The sequence below is a fragment of the Lipophrys pholis genome, assembly GCF_963383615.2.
Source record: "Lipophrys pholis genome assembly, chromosome: 15".
Lineage (NCBI taxonomy): Eukaryota > Metazoa > Chordata > Actinopteri > Blenniiformes > Blenniidae > Lipophrys > Lipophrys pholis.
Genome location: NC_137642.1, coordinates 17,522,033 through 17,542,059, shown reverse-complemented (window position 1 = coordinate 17,542,059; position 20,027 = coordinate 17,522,033). Strand labels below are relative to the sequence as shown.

The following is a 20,027-nucleotide window of genomic DNA, read 5'->3' as shown; positions in this document are numbered from 1 at the left end:
GTCTGAAATAATTGCTTTAATGTGTAATAAATTAAAAATGCATCAGCATAATCTTAAATTTTATTATTTGTATTTTTGATACTTTAATGATCATGTGCTTTTTTGTAATGACACAAAGTACTGACATGTGATTATTAGGAACAAAACAATAATTTCAGAAATTGTCTAAGTTGCACTTAATAATTCCTATGTTTTGTAAGTCATTTGGGGGGGAAATGAATACAGAAGTATTTAATGTTCTTCCGTTGACAGGTTAGTCTGCTAATTACTCAGCAGTGGAGGAAGTATCCTGATCAGAGGGCCTAAATCAATGTGCAGGGACTCTTTGCCAAAACAAATGTTTAGTGTATTGACAATGGAGCTCCCCGAGTGTGTGGCTGTAAAACATTTGAATATTTGCGGATGTTAATGAAACCTTTGGTACATTTCAGCTTTTCTTAGCTCTTCGTGTATTTGTTATTATAAAACCATCTGGACCAAAATCTGTGTTTATTGCATTTATACCATATCTTTATCCAGCGGCGTTTAAGAGCAACTTCGGAGTAAAATAAAGTGATTCATACTCAGAAGTCATAACAATAAGTGAAAGTCAAGGTGAAGCCAAATAAAGATCCTGACAGAGTGAAGATAATGAGCGAGCAGACACAGCGGTACGGCGGAGGAAGAAGGTCATTAACATTTAATGCATAGAAAGGAATTTCAGAATGGATAAAGGAAAGTGTGCTGGTGGGGAAAGAAAAACAGTTGACCTAAATGTGCACCCTGAGGAGTGCCGCAGTTAAAGCGATCTGTGGTTAATTATTGTAAACGTGTACGTTCATGCAGTAGCCTTACTGCAAACCCAGGTTTTGAAACGGTCGATCAAAATCACAGAACTGTGTGAAAAAGGTGCACTCGGGTACAAGAAAGTACTATGATGTGCTCTATTTGTTAGCTGCGAAGTAGTTGCTGTGCTATGGAAAGCGCCATAGCCGGACTGCAACTTTTTTTAATGTTAGTATGAGAGTAAATTCTCTGAGGGGGAAAAATTAAGGAAAAAAAGGTGGTTTGCTTAAAAAAAAAAAAAAGCATTACGAGGCCCAGCTGGCTCAGTAACATCTTTTTAAATATAAAAATGTACTCTCAAACAGAGCTGTATTTGCTGGTTTCATGTGTATTCAGATGAACACCTGCTGAAATGTGTTTGTATTAAAACTTAAAAGTCCAATTGTGAGTCGTCAGTGAAATGTCGAGAGAATTGAATGATTTGACTTTATTTTGTTCAATGAAACTTTCTTTGTTGAACACGACTATTTAAGCCAAACATAGCAGCGAAGGAGGCTCCGGTTGGTCCCTCAGCATCCTCATCATTCCTCACTGAACTGTTACAGATTTCATGAAATACACATTTCAGCTGTCCTTCTTTCCTCCCGCAGTCTCTCTTTCATCTCCGGCCTGCTCCGTTCAGGAAATGTTGTCCGCGAACCGTGTGACTTCTTGTCTTTATAGGGAGCGGCAGAGTCCGGGCCTGTCCTGCCAGGCCTGATTAAAAAGGGAGAGCAACTCAACTGCGGATTAAAAGCAGCGGCGGTTAAGAAGCTCCAGAAACTTGCTCACGGACTTCGAAAAACAGCAGCGGTCACGGCTCAATGTGATTAATAGGTAGCGGGGGATAAAATCAAGAGTGAATAAAACTGCTGTGCGATCAGACACTCCGATATCCTGATAGTCTCAGCGATGTCCGGGGAGAGCAGGGGTACAGGAGAAGCGTGGCCTCTTCAATGTGTGTTTTTTTTTTTCAATTGCCGAAGTGAGGTGTGAAGTCCCAAAGTAACTAATAAAGCCTGTGATAAAGCTATGTGAGGTGGAACAAATGTGTAGTTTGGGATCGGCTAACAGCTCAACAAACTCTTGTCTGAAAACATGAACTGATAGAGATGATTTGTGATGACCAGAAGTGGGAGAATCATTTTCTCATGGGGACAAAATGCGAATTTCTGTGGGGTGTGAAATTCAATACGGCTTAGTATGAATGTAAAAAGAAGCAGTTTCTTTTACTGACTATTGATAAGCTGCTATTGCCACTCCACACCAGTCCAGCCCCCCGTATCCCTCTGTTTGTTTACCACATTCTGGCACAAACTTACACACATTGAAAACAGGACTAAAAGCTAAAAGTCAAAGCGGTTGGGTTACACGCATCATATACAGTAATTTGATGAATAATTTCTCCGTGATCCCACTTGGACCGGGGAAAACCAAAGGGCAATGTGTGGCACACAGACCGTACAGCACCCAGGTCCACGCTTGGCTGATTAATTATGTGTTGGTGCACTCTGGCTGCTCCCTCCCAGGGTCAACACAGCAGATCATGTGATCTGCATGTTTGATTTGGCACAACTTCCACCTCAGGTGTCCTTCTTGATGCAACCGGAGCAGTTTGGCCATAAGGGCCCTGCTCAGAGCTAATTATGTGCCTTCACAAAATTAGTACCGGTGTCCGTGATGGATCGGCTGAATCGGGGATGTCCAGTCCTGTTCATGGGGTGCCACTGATAAAACACTCCTACAGACAAAGCCACTTTTGCAATTTTACATATGTGATGTGGACTTTCATCCTTTTCATGTTGAGCAACATTGTGCAGTGACACAACTTAAAGGATGTACACCAAATTCATCAATACACAAGGATAAAAGGATTATCCTGAGAGTCATCCATGTGTGCCACCAGGATGTAAATATATGAAACGCACTAATCAAACTCCCCTAGTAACATTTATCAGTTTACATCAATGGGAATCTGCAAACTGTTATGACGTGTTCTGCTTGTTAATTAGTCAGAACGGAGCCGTAGCTGTCATGTAGCAAAATGAATGAATTTTCTGACAGGAGATTATTTCAGGCTATCCTTGGTCACACATCTTCGACAGTTTGTGAATCCCTTCTTACTATTGGCCAAAAATGAACAGTGTATTACTTTTCATTTTATTCGAGGAACTTTGTAATCAGCCCAGCAGGATAAATCCAGAAAGACATTAACGACATTAGATGCTGTGGCCCTCCGGGACCACGACTGTACAACCTGTGTTCAGATTACACATCTAAACTTCAGACATTTACAAGCTCATGCGTGTCTTCCCCGCCCCGTTGTGTAGTTTATCTTTAGTCCGTAAGTTGGCGTGCAGCCTTCCAGTGGCCTCCTCTCGGTGCAGAACCACACAGTCAGATGAGTTTTATTAAAGAAAAGAACAAGTCCTGCCAGGAGTGTGCGCTCAGCTGGCCGTTTTGTTGCTGCAGCATCTCTTTGTATGTGGGCAGGAGCGTAACCCACACTCGACATGAATTAATCTGGTGTTTGTTCGCCCCACCAAACACTACCGCTGTGTCTTGAGTTCCGCGATGACGAACCGACGGCCTTGATGCAGTCTCGAGCAGAAACCCAGCATAACTCACCGGCAGCTGAAGATCTATTTATGTAGCGGCCGGTCATATCACTCGTACGCCGGCTAATAGTCAGGTGAAGGTTGCAGCTGATTGCAGGGATGAGATGAGAAATGATACATCGCACTGGAAGCGGTATATTTATGAAATGCTTCCTCTCCGGCTGAGGCCGCGCTCCGCGGCTTAGGTCGCTGATACAATCACAAGAGAAGCAGTTTTGCTTTTTCTCATTAAAATCAGCACATTGCATTTAAAGCTGAGAGGGAGAAATAGCGATGCAGGAGTGGAAGAAATCTATATGCTCTTAATGAGGTTTGCTTCCCTTTGCTTTTATGTGGCTGGAATGACAAAGGATGAAAGCGTGTCTCATTTCTGTTACTCGTATGTGACGCGAGCTCGTCTCCTTAATGTTATGTTTGATCTGTCACACATCTTTCTCGGGGAGAACAGAAGTTTTCATGTGCTGGGATTATTTTGGGGAATGACTCGTCTTCCTTTTATGAAGCGCCTACTGTGCCTCATCGCTTCCCTTTTGCGCCCTATTTTTATGCTTACATTGTTTTTAAAGCGCTTCTCCGTCACTCTTCAGTTGTCACGGTTTGTTCTTTGACTTTTTTTGTCATTTACGACAGCCTCCTCTCGGCCATTATCGGGGAGTTATTGTGGCTCTGCTCCCTGGGCGAGCGGTGTTTTGAGAAGTGAGACCGTGTGGCCTCTCTCCCACGCAGCGCCGGGGTCGGCGTGTTTGCTCTTCCTCCGGAGAGTTTGGCATTGTGGGCAAGCCGCTTCTTTCAAAACAATGGCTTTGGAAAACATTTTTTTTAGAGAATGCAAGGTCACATTCAGAGCATGGACGGGAGTTTTCAGCCAGTGGGTTTTTTGTTTGTTTTTGTGGTTCCCATCATAACTGTGGAAACACAAACCTTTAACTTTTCTTGATTGGTCTGTTTGTAAACCTGTCGACATTACTGATGTGCAGAGAGAAAACCGTGTCAGACGTTTAAGTCAACTATAACGTCAAGACGGTTTATTGCTTAATCAATGATTATACTGGCAAACATTTTACTTTGTTGAATTCTGTCTCACTCCATCATGTCCATTTATTTTAAAGGCACAGATCCATTGCAAATCCAAATTTATTTCAGAAACTCTTATTTGGCTGTGGCAATTCAATAAATAGCTTTTACATACCTTCAAACTTCCATACACTGATTTCTATTACCCCAAATGATGCATTCAACTCTAATTTTCTCCATCTTCTTGTCTAACTTTCTTAGGACTCCCATCTTCCTCTTTTGCCCGACGCTTGGCCTTTTTTTCTCCTGCCACTGACTTTGCCAGCTTCCCTTTGCGTGTCCTGCAGACAGGATGAACACACTCATATCCTCAAGATATTTTAAAAACTTTTAGATCGATTTTTTTATTTTTTTTTTTTTTTGGTGCTTTTAAAAAATAAATAGTACGCTTTTAATGTAACACTTAATTTAGTAATTCTGAGACATAAATTATGTAAATGCTGACTCATTTGTAGTTGAGACATAAAATATTATTTTACTCTTTAAAAATCAAGAGGGCTCCGTGACCTCCTGTGACCTCCTGAAAAACGGGTATATAAGATGGATTGATTAATTGATAGTTTGAGATGGATGAGCTTGTTGGACAGAGAGACTGGGGCTCAGGGTGAAATGTCTCTAAAGCTTGTTTGATGCAAAATAGACCACACGTGTAGTCATGGGTCCTCAAATAAATATTTTCTTAGGATTATTGTAAGAGCGTCATCATATTTTTTTTTCTCTTCTGTCCCATATTGTTCTTTGCAATGAAATCTTCACGGAACTAATTAGGTTGCCGATGACTTCAGGCGGACGACGTCTGGCTTTCCAAAATGAAAATTGACCTGTTTTTTTTTTTTATTCTAATCAAACCAGTGTCACTCTGATGAGTCATCAAGTGAAATATTAGAGGTGATCGCTCTGAAGGAAATGTCATTGAACCAAGCTGTCTATTCCCGTACTATGGGATCTGTGAGCGTTATATTCTAGGTCTTTTGAAATTTCTCTCTATGACAAATCTAGTCATTGGATCGGCTCAGCTGCCTACAGACACCGCGGCAAATCGACTCTCTTGCACAGCGGCCAAAGCCTCTGACTGCTTTCAGCTTACAAGCTCCACTGATCCATCTATCTGCCGGATCGCCAACACTTTGCCCAGCTGCTGTGGGGATGCTGTTAGAAAGTAGTTTCTGAGTGCAGTCATGACTGTTTGTGCCCTCGGATTTTGAAACCGTTATTGGTGCTGGGCTGTACGGTCAGGAAGTTTAAATGGAGTTTTCCAACTGCAGGTGTTTTCATTATCAGGGCTGATATGCTTTGAGGAAACGGCGAGCTGCTATCTTTGTTTCACAAAAACAAAGATCTGCTGCTTAGACTTTTCCTGGCTTATTACTTATCTCCACCCTCCAGCATCAACGCAGCATAAACGTTAGTTTCCGTTTATATACCCTTTCTCATTGTACATAGATTATTTTGTTATTTGATTATCGAGCATCCTTAAGCTAATTGATGTATTTTTACCTGAACCTTATGAATCAGTTATACTGAGTGAGTCGTTCCAGGTCATTTGCAGAAACGAGAAAAGTGTTTCCACCCCAGCTAACAAAACATCCATAGTGTCTTTTATGTGCGCCCTTTTTTCAATGAGAGTTGTTGTGTTTTGCAGTAACATGGTGCTGCGGAAGGATGTCCGAGAGATAAACAGCGACAGTCCTCCAAAAGCCGACGCGGGGCTCAAACCAGGTGAGTTTAAAGTGAAAACCTCGAAAGGGGGAGTCACCCTGCACAACTCGTACTTTGACGCCCGACATCTGTGCACTATTCCGTATGTCGACACGCTTCGGCAGGAAATGCTCACACGGCGAGCTGCGGTGAGGAAGGATGAAGAAAGACAAGTTTTGTTTTTGTTCCAGCGACTGAAGTGGAGTAGGTTCTCCCGCCACCATCCAGTTTATTATTATTTGAAGTCCTCACCAGGCTTTCATACGGTGCCCCCGGTTTTTTTTTCTACTGCAGAGCTTTTCCTCTCTTGTAATTACAGTTAGGAAACAGCTTTTGTGTTATCCCGCTCTTTGTATTCACAGGTGGTTGACTCACAACTGTGAGTGAATTTCTTTATTTTATTTTTTTTGCGCTGCAAAAGCGTAGAACGAGCATCTGCCAAGGTTCTGAGACTCGACTTAAACCCACCTGTGACATTGTGACTGAATGCTTCCGCTGCTCTGCGTCACTGCAGACACTGTCAGATTTTCATGCTGCTGTCCTTTGAGTCTTTTTATAGCGTCCTAGTTTTTATGGAAGGGTCATTATTAATGCGATAATACAATTTCCAAGTTTGGCAGAAGTGTTTGTAAACCAGCACTGATCATTTATGTGCATATTTCTCTAGTTTCTTCTCAGTTTTTGTACAGATGTTGCACTATTCTAAGCTGGTGATGAGCAGTCCTCACTGGCATCAGATCGCTTCATCCTTTATTCTCTGTGTGTGTTTGACAGCGCTGGATGCAGCCTTGGAGTTCCACCAGCAGCAGGTCGTGCCCTGCACCTGGAAGACGGAAGTGAAAGAGGAGAGCTCGAGCAGCGAGGAGGACGACGAGGATGAGGAGGAGGACCAGGAAGAGGGTGCGAGCGGGGAAGAGGAGGAGGTAAAGGCAGAGTCGTCCACGGGTTTTCATCTTGGTAAATTTGAGTTAAAAAAAAAAAAAATCAATTGGCTCCATCTGTTTTGGTGCAGGAGGAGGTGGAGCTGTTCCCAGAGGAGAGGGAAAACTTTCTCCAGCAGCTGTACAAGTTCATGGAAGACAGAGGTCAGTCAGGCTTGGAGACAAGTTATTTTTAAGGCTTTTATTTTTTGCATTTTTGCCCAAATGTGACAAGTTTGGTCGAGGTCCTAAATCATTGTGTTTCTTCTCTGCAGGAACTCCCATCAACAAGCGGCCAGTTCTGGGCTACAGGAACCTCAACCTGTTTAAGCTCTACAGGCTGGTGCACAAACTGGGTGGCTTCGACAATGTGAGTTGTGGCTTCGGGAAGTGATTTCTCCTGCAGCTCTGTGACTTTGGTCACGCTTGTGTTGTTTGATGTCGACTGACTCGCAATCTGTCCTCTCTGAGCAGATCGAAAGCGGCGCCGTTTGGAAGCAAGTATATCAGGATCTTGGAATCCCTGTGCTCAACTCCGCCGCCGGCTACAATGTCAAATGTGCTTACCGCAAGTAAGTACAGACCACGTCTCCACAGCACGAAAGCTTTTATTATTCAGCGTTGGTTCAACTCTTATATGCTCTGTAGATTTTTAACAGCACTGACGTGCAGTTTGATTCACTTTTCTGTTTGGTAACACTTTATTTATTTTTTATTTTTTTGGGGAGTGAACATCTCCAGAATAAATTGGGACTTAAAGTTGAGGACGTTCTGGTGTGTTGCAGTGCGGATCTCTGTGTGATATGTTAACAAACAGTGGCTCATCTCATCGTACAGGTACCTTTATGGATTCGAGGAATACTGCACCTCCACTGCCATCACATTTAGGATGGACCTTCCTTTGAAGCAGGCTCCTAAGGGGGAAGTGAAGTCTGAGGAAGAGCCCAAAGGAGCAGCACCCAAATCATCCAGCTTAGAAGAACAGAAAGCCCGGGTGGACGTAGAAACTTGCAGCGTGCAGCCTGTCGTCTGCAAGGTACGTCTCCTAAATAGCACTCGATTGAAATCTTTGTATTTCGCACTCACCTCTGCTCCTCCATCGGTTTCTCCGCACCGCCCATGTTTCTGATCGCAAAATCACTCGTCTCCCGCAGGACGAGAAGCCTGACCTGGCCCGGAACAAAAGCGAGTCTGATTCATCGAAGACGGAGAGGAAGGACATCGGGAACGAGGAAGAGATGGAGGGTTCTCACAAGAGCGCGGAGGAGGGCTCGTCCACGGCTCGCCTCGGAGCCGACGGCCTGAAGGAGGAGCTGGACGACGAGCAGGAGAGCAAGGACAACTCTGGGTAGGTGGGCTGCAGCGCTGCTTCCCCTCCACCACGGCGGTGAAACATTTCATGACGGAAGAAACACCAGCTCCACGCAGAGCTGACATTATTCACTGTCAGAGTTTCACCAGACGAAAAAAAAAAATAAAAAAAAAGCTCACATATTCCTACACCTTGATGGAAATAACAAGTGAAAAGACTATTAGCTGTTGACGCGGTCAACTCTCTGCCCTTAATGACACTAATATCCAGTGTACGCACAGTTCACCTCTACCTGCTAACCAGAGGGAGGAGAGCTCTCTCTTTATCTCTCTCTGTCTCCCCTCTCCTCTTTCTCCTCTCCAACTAAACTCTTAACTTACTGCCCTCTGTGCTATTATTATTTCTTGTGGCTTAGTCGATATCAGCTGGGAGAGACTCCTTCTCTGAGCACCACAGCCTGACTGCTACCTTTCACCTGGCGTGTCACGCTGTGCTCTCTCTTCTCTCGACTCCTCCTCTTCCCTCCCTCTCACTATTTCTCTCTGCTTTTCTATCTCTCTCTTTTTCTGTCTGTACTGCCCATCTCTCTTGTTCCTACTCCCTCTTCATCTATCTTTCCTCTCCTTAAATACCCCTCTGTTTCCTTTCTGCCCTTTGTCTGGCATTTCTTGTTCCTTATTCTTCTTCTCTCTCCCTATTCTCTGTAACTTCTTTTTCTCTTTCTCGCTCTCTCACTCGGTGATGCACACCATATGGCTGTGCTCTTCTGTCTTTTTTCTCATATCTGCCTCTGTCTTTCGACGCCCTCTTTCCTTCCGTCTCCTCTCTCATGTATTTGGCTTTTTGGTGTCCAGCTTTATTAAATGTTCCATCTGTGTGAGTGTTGTCGCTGATGCATTAACACTCCAGTTGTGCTTAGTGCTTCAGACGCTTTAACATTTAGAGGACAGAGGAAGTTTGAGTGTCGGGTCATGTTTGCTCTGGGCAGTTTAACGGTTTTATCCCCACCTCCTTGCTGTTTCCTTTCCACGGTGTCTAGATAGGTGCCACATGTCCAGTTTTAGCCTCCAGTGTTTGTCGACCTCCACAGTGAAGAACAAGTAGAAAACTCTACAGGAACCTTCTGTGCCAGTTATAGTCTGCAATATCCCCAACCTTGAGGGTGTTTAGAGCTTAAGCTGCTGCTTTTAGTGTCCCCCGCCGGTATAGTTTATATCACCTGTGACCACAGGCGCGCTGCAGTGTGATTCTGTGTGATTGCCATCATATTTGGACCTCCTGACTGTCAGAAGTTGGCCTGATCCCTCTGCCTGCTCAGGATCAGTGGTACGCACAGATTATGCGATAGAGCGAGGGTTTCACACACTGGCTGGACGGACAAGCCACAGGCGGATCAGATCTTAGCTTCGCCGATCATATCGGGGCTGTTTGATGTTTGCAGGTTGTAATCTGGATGGAAGATGTTCTGAGAGGCAATCGCACTTTTAATCCAGCAGAGGACCTTTTGAAGACACTTAAAACTAGCTCAATGTCAGCGGGGAAATGATGTATTAATTTAACATTAATGAGTCTAAGTATTTCTGGATATGGAAACTTTGTTCTGAAATGATTGTTGAGACGCTGCTTGAATTGTACGTGTTTCTGTGAGGTCTACACAGCTGCTTTGCTTAATTGGGGCACAGTTCATCTGGCCATACATTTTCTTCTTTTATGGCTTTTTATTCATGAATATGTCCCATTACTGAAGGTAAATGGTCATATTGTAAAGGGGTCGCTCTTATGATTGTAAATGCTGCTTTCAGATGATTCGTTTTTCGGTACAGTTGATGACTTTATTTCAATATTAATTAATCTGAAACCTAATGTGACAACTGTATTATCTAAGGGAGGACGCACCAGAGCTCGAGCTATGTTGAGACTCCTAATATGATCATGCTGCACATGTTTTGTTTTGTGTCAAGTATGAATTTTTGGTTGAACTCTGGACTTATGGATGTTTTTCTCAATAGAACATGTTATTGCTGATGACTGCTTGTATCCATAGGTGATGATTCCACGTTATGTCTTTACCACCGCTGAAACATTGTTCTGTATACAAATGACCATAAAAATAATATAGAACTAAAACAAGGTACATAAACACACACAGCTCTTCCTGTCATGGTTAATATAGTGTGGAACTGTTTCTTCGGTTACATTAATGGATTTGCACAAACACTTTTTTTAGAATTTTAATTAATCTCCATCCCACAAACAATAAATGTTTGATTAAAACATTCCCAAGGGGAGGCCCCGCCTTGCATTTTAGAAATCTCTAGTGTTGATCAATAAACATTCAGACATAAAAAAATTGCCAATGCTCAACAAATGTACAACAATCTACATCTAAATCCTCTATATACTTTTTTTTTTAACAAAGAGAAATAGCTTAATATCCTATTTAATCCCATACATAAATGTTGAGTGTTCGACTGAATTCTTTACTTTCCCATGGCTGGTTGCAGTGTGATCACAAATCCGTTTTTATAGGTGTAAAAGGGTTTATTGACTTTTTAAAAAAATAATCATCCAGCATGTCCAATACAGTGTGTCCCGGTCTCGGAGTTGTTATAGTTTCTTCAGCTGTCACACTTTCCATCCTCTTCATCATTGCTGCTTGGTAAAGACTCGCTGTGAGCAGGGCACCGGCGCCCTGAGCGGTTAGCCGTGCGACGTGCCCACCCGGCGTGCAGCGTGCCCGCCGTTCTTTGTGACAGCAGACCAAATTGGAATTTCCAGTTGTGCTTCCTCTACAATGCTGTAGTGTCCCTTTAAGTTGCTGCGCTGCCTGCCAAGTTGTGCTTTGCCGCCGTGCTAACCCGCCCTGTCCCCCCACCCCACCCCAACCCTCCTCCCCGCCCCCGGTGCCCTCAAACACATACGGGCACTCCTGCACCACCCTCGAACCGCTTCTCCTGTTTTCCCACTATCTTCCTGTGGCTGCTTTGTTTCCTAGAGTGCGTGTATGTGTGCGAATGGGAACCCCAAGTGGTTGGCGTGTGGATTTAGGGTTAGATAGCCTAACAGTAGTGTTTATTTCCCATGATCATTGATTTTTTTGCCATGAAAGATTAATGTTTTATTTGCTGAAACACTTCATGTATTGTTGTTTTGTTGTTGTTGTTTTTGTTTTTTTTGACTGGCTTACTATTAATGATGCAGTTGTTTATCCCGCAGTTTGTTGTAGGTTACACCTGACCAGAGTTAAGGCAGATAAATGGGACGTTTATGTTTCTCTGTAGATGTAGGGTCCAGTGTTGTTATGGGATAGGGTAGGTAAGGGTGGAGCAGATTAATGGGTCTTCTCAGACTGGCGGACAGGTGCGGGTGGGCTTCTGTGGTGTTAAAATGGGGCAGCCTAGGGCCAGGAAGTGCTGAACTGTTTTTCTTGCAGGGATGACAGCAGTCAGGAGGGGGAGGAAGGGGAGGAGTTTGAGTGTTACCCCCCGGGGATGAAGGTGCAGGTGAGGTATGGGCGAGGCCGCAATCTGAAGACGTACGAGGCCACTGTGAAAGAGGCAGACGTGGAGGGGGGAGAGGTGCTCTACCTGGTGCACTACTGTGGCTGGAACGTCAGGTAAGACAGGACCTGGGGAGAAATCACCTAACGCCTATGTTCACCCTAAAATAAAAAAATAAATAAAAAAAAGAGACATCTCTAGTAATCCAGCTCATGGGGTGTCCTCGCAGCATTAACAGATACATCCCCTTTTCACTATTGTGCTTCATGTGATCCAGTGCCACGGTCAGTATCCTGACTGTGGAGAACACTGGGCCATCTAGTGGCAGAAACAGAACTGAGTGTTGGGTGAATGTGGATGGCTCCTCAGCTCCCTCACTCAGTTTTGACTGAATCCCCTGTCTGTCTGTCCCCCAGCTGTCTGTCTCTCAAGCTAATCTGCAGACAGGCTGAATATTTAACTGCTTCCAACAAATCAAATGGTGGTTTGTAGTCAAACAACCTTGTTTGGATCCCATAATGTGACTTTATTTTCCAATGTGAGCTTCCGTTTTGGATCTCTGAATGGCCAACCAAAGTGCTGCTACACTCACCTCTACCTCTCAACCCTCTCCCCCCCTCCCCAGTGGGTCAGGGTTAATGCAGTGTTACGTAGAGTGTTAGGGTACCATGACACAGAGGTTAACTAGTGCAATCAGCATTTCATTGTCTCAATGTTGTTGTGCGGTCCTCTAGCACTCTATAAAAGACAGTGGGATGTTCTCTGCATTGTGTCCGTTGTGTGTGATGTTGTGAAACTTTTCATCTCCCCTCATACGACCCAAGTAGCCCCCCCACCCCCACCCCAACCCTCTTCCCCCTCCCCTGCCCTTGGTACTGTTGGAACTCTGTTGAACATGATTTGTGTGGTGGTCGGTGTTAATATCGTTTCTTTCCTCATCGTAAAGGTTTGTCTCTTTCCACATTAACTCCATGGGATTTCCTCTTTTTTGCTGATGAGGCTTTACTGTGTTGGGGTCAGACAGTTGAGGTGACTGTGTGGCGGGTGGTGTGAGAGAATAGTGCTCAGCTCCCTTTCAGTTACCTGAATGATGAGACTCCTGTTTCTTTTTTTTCTTTTTCTTTTTTGCATTTGATATTTTTTTCTTTTTAGATATGATGAATGGATCAAAGCTGACAAGATTGTGCGGCCCGCCAATAAGAATGTACCAAAAATAAAGCATCGCAAAAAAATAAAGGTACGACACGGACGATTCATCACTTTTCGAGTCAGAAGCCGCAGTGGTGTTGTGAATGGAATCGCTGACTTTGTTTTGAAACTCTGAATTCTGACAGAACAAAGCGGAGCGGGAGCGAGACAGGTTGGAGAGGCTCAATGACAGGGAGGGCCGCGACTCTTCGCCCAACACTAACCGAGTCCCACGCTCCAAATGTGGCCTGAGTCAGGATGTCTTTTCCAAGATGGACGAGGGTGAGGACAAAGGGACTCAGCAGTCTCCCGTCAAGTCTATAGAAATTACCTCTATCCTCAATGGCCTGCAAGGTAGCAACACTCATTAGCCTGTAGTCCTCATGCACACTTACAGCAGATTAGGACTGATTCTCTCTGAACTGGTTTATTGTCTCTATAGTCGTCCTGCCAACAGTAACATGAGCTCTGTCTCGTTTGCTTCAGCTTCTGAGATGTCAACAGACGAAAGCGAGCATGAGCATGAGGACGAGGAAGGAGAACACAACGACGAAGACCGGCCGGGTTGTCGCAGCAGAAAGGGTCCACCGGAGCCACCGCAAATAGCAGAGCAGCGCTGGGAGAGTGGCGCCCCCCCCGAAGGGTCCAAACCCTCTCCGGTCTTAGGAAAAAGCCAGGACGCCGGCAGCACTGAGATCCCCGACGTGGCGAAGCGCCGGAGCCAGCCGGAGCTGGAAGGAGAGGTGAGCGCCAGGAAGAGGAAGTCTGACAGCGCAGCTGACAGGACGCCGAAAGGCCAATCCAAAGCAAAGACCAGGAGCACCAGGAGTGCCGACTGGTTACCGGGGACCTCGCCCAGGAAGCTGGAGGAGAGAGCAGCTGGTCCCGGAGAGGACCGGGGGGCCTCATCCAGCAGCAGCTCAGAGGATGAGGGCGCGGCGCTGGCCGAGTCCCAGGCACAGGAGAGTGAGCGAAGCCGCCCCAAAACCAAAGGTTCACCTGCCAAGAAGTACAACGGGATGAAAGAGAAGAGCAAAGGTGGCAGACAAGCAGGCTTCTGGGAAATCCCTGAAAAGAGGGCCAAAGTGTCTGGGAACACAGAGGACCGGGCGGCTGTACGCCCCAAAGGACAAAAGGACGTGTGGTCCAGCATCCAGGCTCAGTGGCCGAAGAAGACTCTGAAGGAGCTGTTCTCCGACTCGGACACAGAAGCCGCCAACTCCCCTCCCCCACCCGTGCCCTCCTGTCTGGAGGAACCCAACACCGAGCAGGAAGCCGGGCCAGAGGATGAACCCACGGAGGAGCAACTGGAGAACGACAAGTTGCAGGAGTTCCCGAGCAGCGGCAGCAACTCGGTGCTCAACACCCCTCCAACAACGCCGGAGTCGCCCTCGGGAGGAGGCAGTGCCGTGGAGGACTCCGGCCCGGCGCCGCCATCCTCGCCGCCGCCGTCCCTCCTTCCCGCCTTGCCTTCGGAGCCGGTTTCTGACAGTCTTCCTCCGGGACCCACGCAGGAGGAAGTGGCAGGCGGACGCAGCGAGACGGACAGCAGCACGGTGGAGGTGGAGAGTCTGGGCGGGGAGCTGCAGGAGCTCCCTCAGGACGAGGGGGCGGGTTCCCCCTCCAAGGTGTTCGACGTCAGCCTCTCCTGCAACAGCAGCAGCAGCTGCAGCCTCGAGCTGAGCAGCAGCAGCCATCAGGAGAGTGAGCAGAAGTCCAAAGGTACAAATGCTAGCAAATGTACTTTATCAGGTTTATTTTTCAATGACAGAATTCATTATTTTTCTCCAGGGTGGAGTATTGAAGAAACACAATCTGACAAGTCATTTCACAGTCTGCCTGTTCCCTCACCGTCTCCGTGCTGTTTCTTTGTAGCGGCTGTGACTCAGAAGCGGCAGAAAGAATTACAGACAGGTGGAACCTCAAAGAAACACAAGCCAAACCGCAAGAGCCTCGGTGTGCCTCCCAAAAAGAATAGGAAAACAGGTAGGAACAGCTGGAGACAGAACTGCTGACACCCTGCCAACCTTCTCATCTCAAATACATGCGACGCTTTTACCAGCCACACCATTTCTTAGTCCACATTTAAAATACAGATTCTAGGTGAGAAAGGAAATTTGTTTTTTTTTTGTTGTTGTTTTTTTTTCACACCTCTGCTGTGTGTTATTTGAACTCTTCCAGCCAACAGCAGTGACAGTGATGACCAGTCTGTTGTTGAGGGCACTGCCAAACCCACTGCCTCAAAGAACAACACCTCCGACATAAAGGCTGCCACCTCGCCCAAGTGTCACGGACGATCTCCCCCCTCGAGCCATAAGTACCACAAGCAGGGCGACGCAGATCACACCCAGCACCGAGACAGCCACGGACGATCGCAGCGTGTGTACAAGTGGAGTTTCCAGATGTGTAAGTGTCCACTGTGATGGATTGTCAACGGCTAAATCTCACACGGATCCTTCATTGACTGACATTATTACGCAGAATGGATTGAATTTGACTTTTTTTTTTTTTTTACTTTTGTAACCTTCTGTGATATGAATTTAAAATGATTGATGACTTATTTAATTTTTCTTCTTTAATATATAAAGCAGTTCAGGGGTTTCTACTCATTTTAGTTCAGGTTTCACGTCCAGCACAGCTTCATCTCATTGAACTGCACCACTAAAACCAGAGAATGATGTCCTTTAAATCACTGCAGGATACTCGGTATATTTCAAAAAGTGCCCGTGTGAGTCAATATCTTTGTACAGAACTTGAATAAGTTTACATTTTTATAGCAAAATAGCTGCAATTTAGACATTATGTGATTGTTAACGATGCCCCCTGTTGCAAAATACAGTGAAATGTTCCAAAACAACAAATCCTCTATTTACTTTAAATGTCTTCACTCTGTGCTTAATTTGTCAAATCTGCATAAAGATCTGAAATCGTACCTGGTAAAATATTTCTGGGTAATGATTTTCATATGTATTCTTTTCTATATCAACATGAAATATTTTAAAACTCATGAATATTAATTTCAAAAATCAACTAATAAGTTGTTCTCCTGACTTAAAGTAGTCATTTGGACATTGTTCTACTTTAAATTGAGCACTTACTTTCAAATGAGGACCTGCAGTCCTTGAACGCCTCACGTGCTCCTGCTGTTGTTGAGCCAAAGCTACTTATGCTGCAATAAATGACAATAAAACACAGTCAAAACTCTTAACTGGGGATTGTTCCATTTCTTCGGCTCAGAGGATGTGTTTTGCCGAGCTCCATTCATTTTTGTGATTTAATAGAATCTTCCTTTTTATTATTCTCGTGTCGTCTGCATCACGGAGATGCTTTAGATGCCATGATTTCCAAAAGGCAACGGCTCAAAGAGTTGTTGCTTTGTTAACAACAGGTGGTGCCTCTGGGGTTGCTGCTGCTGTGAGGGAACATTTTAGCGGCGCTGACATTTAGTTGTTTTGGTCGGACTACTTCCATATTCATTAAAAATGCATGAAAAAAAGAAAACCCAACTCTTTGGCCTGTTCGGGGTCAGATTTAGCCTGGCAGGTTCAGGACTATGGGGAAACCACAGTTTGTTTGACCTGTGTGTACTTGTGTGTCTGCCCTACTGACCCTACAGTCCTGAATCGAATGTATTCTCATGTATTCTCAGCTGATCTGGAAAAGATGAGCAGCCTGGAGAGGATTTCATTCCTCCAGGAGAAGCTGCAGGACATCAGGAACCACTACCTTTCCCTCAAGTCTGAGGTGGCTTCGATCGACAGGCGACGAAAACGCATGAAGAAGAAGGAACGAGAAAGTGAGTATATACAGTGTTTGTGTCTCCAATTACAGTCTGGAGGCGGACCATACCATTTTCCTCCCACAGTCCTCAAACATGCATATGAGGTTAATTATTGACTCTAAACTGCCTGAAGGTGTGGATGTGTGTGTTTGGCCTGGCGACTTGTTGTTTGTTCGGCGTCGACCGTGCCATCATCCATAATTAGCTGGTATCGGCTTCAAATGACCAAACTGACGCCGACATGTTTACGCTCTGCAGGCACAGTCGCTGCTTCCACCTCCTCCTCCTCTTCCTCGTCGCCTTCCTCCAGCTCGCTGACAGCGGCGGTCATGCTGACGCTGGCCGACCCTCCGGTATCATCCTCATCCTCCTCATCTCAGAACTCCGGGGTCTCGGTGGAGTGCAGGTGACAGGACGACGCAGCGAAGGAGCCGCCGCACTAAAGCACTTAACCAGCACCCCGGGGTCCCCGTCCCCCCTTTTCCCTTTCAACAGGATGGACAAGTGAACCAACCTACTGTAACTACTGGGACACAAAAAACCAGACCAGAGACAAAGCAAAACAAGAAACAAGCACTATTTTTTACTGACAACTGTTTCCTTGGCAAGCTAATGGCACTTAAGTGCACTTTTATGAAGATTGTGTAGGGGGATGAAATTTGTCAAAAAAAAAAATATTCATAATTGTCTTTTTTTTTTTTTTTTTTTGCTCTCTTTAATTGGAACATTTACAATATTTTTTTTTTTTTTGCAAGCAATAATTGTTTCCATTTGATAAAATCTTATTGGTAAGGGATGACGTTCCTCACAGACCACCGAGGTACTGCTCGTGCTCGCCGCGTTTTTTTTTACAGGGAATTCGGAGGAACACTGCCACATTGGCATTAAAGGGCACACCGACAGTAACTTTGCCACGTCTCTCTGTCCACACTCATGTAAAGAAAGTGTTCCAACCTGAGGGCGTCGACGCCGCTCTCGTCGTGTACAGGCACGTTGCTGCTCGCGCACGCACCCGTCTCCGGGTCGCGTTGGTGTTGATGGGTCGGGGGGTTTCAGACCATCATAAGTCCGCTGAAGGCCTCAGCGGGTGAATGTGGAATGATACTGTAGTGCCTTTTTTGTTCGTCTCCACGAGAAAGGACAGCACTTTTATAAATACCCGATCCTCTTCTCAAATCTGAGGGTCGACCAGAACAACGTGTCCCTTTATTAAAAAAAAAAAAAAAAATAAACAAAAAAAAGACTGTGGAATGCTGTATGAGTGATCAGGCAGTGAAGGGCTAAGTCTGAATAGTAACGACGGATGCTGGCAGCCTTTGGGTTCGTTTAAGAATTTGTAAAAGCAGAACTGCGATACTGGATCACATGTAACCTACTACTGAGTGCTCATCCAGCTTTTGGGTATCACTGTTGAGTCTGGTGTTATCAAACGTGCAATGATGGAGGCGGCAAACGCAATGATTACGCATTACTTATGTTCATCAACCTTTCGAAAAGCCCCATCTGCTTCATTTTGTCATGTTTTCCATCTCACGTGAACCCTCCTGCTGCCGTCGTCTCCACCGACGATGCACGTCCGCCACAGGATCATGTTAACTTGAAGGCACGGGATGTTCACAGCTTGCAGTTATCACTGCCGCTGAATCCCTCTCATCTGCAGGGTGTCAAGCGCCATGGATTTATTGAATTTAGCGTCGTTTGGCTTCAATGAATTAGACGACATAGTTATTTTTTTAGGGCGGCGTCTCGTTCTGGTCGTATTTGTGACCAGAGGGGAAAATCTCCGCCTCACACTCATCCCTACCAAATAGTGTTTGGTTCCGTTCTCCTGTATTATGACCGGAATAAAGGTAGAGATATTGTAAATGTGCATTTATATCATAAAAGTGACGTATGTGTATACATTTCTGAAGACATCTCCAGTGTTTCCTTTGTATAGACCCCCTACTGTATGATAATCTGAAGTTACGTTTTGTTCGGCACCTGTATGTAATTGTATGCTTTTGTTATACATTTGTATATCAAGAAGTGTTTTGAGTCGAGCTATTTAATATCTTGCACTGTTAATAACATGTACTTTTCTGTACAGACAGTTTTACAGTTTTAACTGTAGTTTGAGTGTAAATATTGTGAGTCACAGCATGTTTGTTCTCCCCCATTTCTGTCTCCTTTTCTTTGAGTTTCTTTATGTTCTGTTACTCTTTAATCACTTGTTTTCTCTCTTTCTCTGTTTTATTTCACGTTTGCTTTAGTTTGTGTCCTCTGTTGTTTTTCTATAGCTTGTGCTTGTACGAGAAGAATGGTGTTTTGTTTTTGTTTTTGTTAGGTTTTTTTTTGGGATGCAACAAAACTATTTTCCAACCTGTACATGGCCTGAAGCTTCAGCTGTATGAACCTGTATATGGAAAACAGTCTGCATCATAGATTCAGAGAAAGCAATGGAGCTTATTGAAAAATGCTCGATAGTATTTATTAGGCTCATCTGATGATGGTCATTGTGTAATTTATTGTAAAAATGTAAGCAAAGCAGAAGCCTCTGTTTGAAATAAATGCCATAGTTTGTGAAGTACTTGCTGTGTCTTGCATTCAGTGCTGGAACGTCATTTTGTGTTCAATTCCAGGTGCATCTATTTGCGTCTTGACTTATATTGTACGTATGCATTCACAGCACATTTTCTCTCGACGTATACACTTTATGACAAGCTTACTACAATTAGTATGGTTTTAATGACCAAATAAATATACTGGATGTAGATAAAATCATCCCCATCTGAAATAATTACAGCATTTAAATGCAAGCACATTCAAGCTGCCTGCATCGTAACACACGGTTTAACCAAATTAGTTCCCTAAGTGCGGGACTTTGATTTTTTAAAAAAGCATTTAAGGAGCCCTGAGGCAACTCTGACCACCTGGGGGCTTGTTCACTTAAAACGGGTTTGCTCTGTGGTAATTTAATCAAACCTAAATTAGTTTAGGAATGATTCATTGTACAGCCGTAATATTGGATGGATTAATGACTGTGTCTCTCTCTCTGGTAATTCATGCTTGAAATAATGGATATAAATCAGGTGCAGGCAATAAATTTTCCCAAGGGGGGCCCCATGAAAAACTATAGTGGAGGGCTGAGCC

General features: G+C 44.7%; 1 protein-coding gene across 5 annotated transcripts in view; it reads left to right on the top strand.

Annotated features, from left to right (window-relative positions):
• arid4b (AT-rich interaction domain 4B) overlaps positions 1 to 18,164 on the top strand; it is a 45,221-nt gene extending 27,057 nt beyond the window's left edge. For 2 of the 5 annotated variants that reach the window (XM_080481222.1, XM_080481223.1), the window contains 15 exons: positions 6,139 to 6,215; positions 6,969 to 7,117; positions 7,207 to 7,279; positions 7,390 to 7,484; positions 7,589 to 7,686; positions 7,952 to 8,150; positions 8,269 to 8,462; positions 11,860 to 12,042; positions 13,079 to 13,163; positions 13,261 to 13,468; positions 13,601 to 14,836; positions 14,990 to 15,100; positions 15,296 to 15,520; positions 16,764 to 16,910; positions 17,154 to 18,164. In XM_080481222.1, coding sequence (XP_080337348.1) covers positions 6,139 to 6,215; positions 6,969 to 7,117; positions 7,207 to 7,279; positions 7,390 to 7,484; positions 7,589 to 7,686; positions 7,952 to 8,150; positions 8,269 to 8,462; positions 11,860 to 12,042; positions 13,079 to 13,163; positions 13,261 to 13,468; positions 13,601 to 14,836; positions 14,990 to 15,100; positions 15,296 to 15,520; positions 16,764 to 16,910; positions 17,154 to 17,305 — 3,232 coding nt within the window. In that variant the 3' untranslated portion in view covers positions 17,306 to 18,164. The remainder of the gene's footprint in view (positions 1 to 6,138; positions 6,216 to 6,968; positions 7,118 to 7,206; positions 7,280 to 7,389; positions 7,485 to 7,588; positions 7,687 to 7,951; positions 8,151 to 8,268; positions 8,463 to 11,859; positions 12,043 to 13,078; positions 13,164 to 13,260; positions 13,469 to 13,600; positions 14,837 to 14,989; positions 15,101 to 15,295; positions 15,521 to 16,763; positions 16,911 to 17,153) is intronic. The other 3 variants (XM_080481224.1, XM_080481225.1, XM_080481226.1) reach the window with 3 other exon arrangements.
• Positions 18,165 to 20,027: the final 1,863 nt, after the last annotated feature.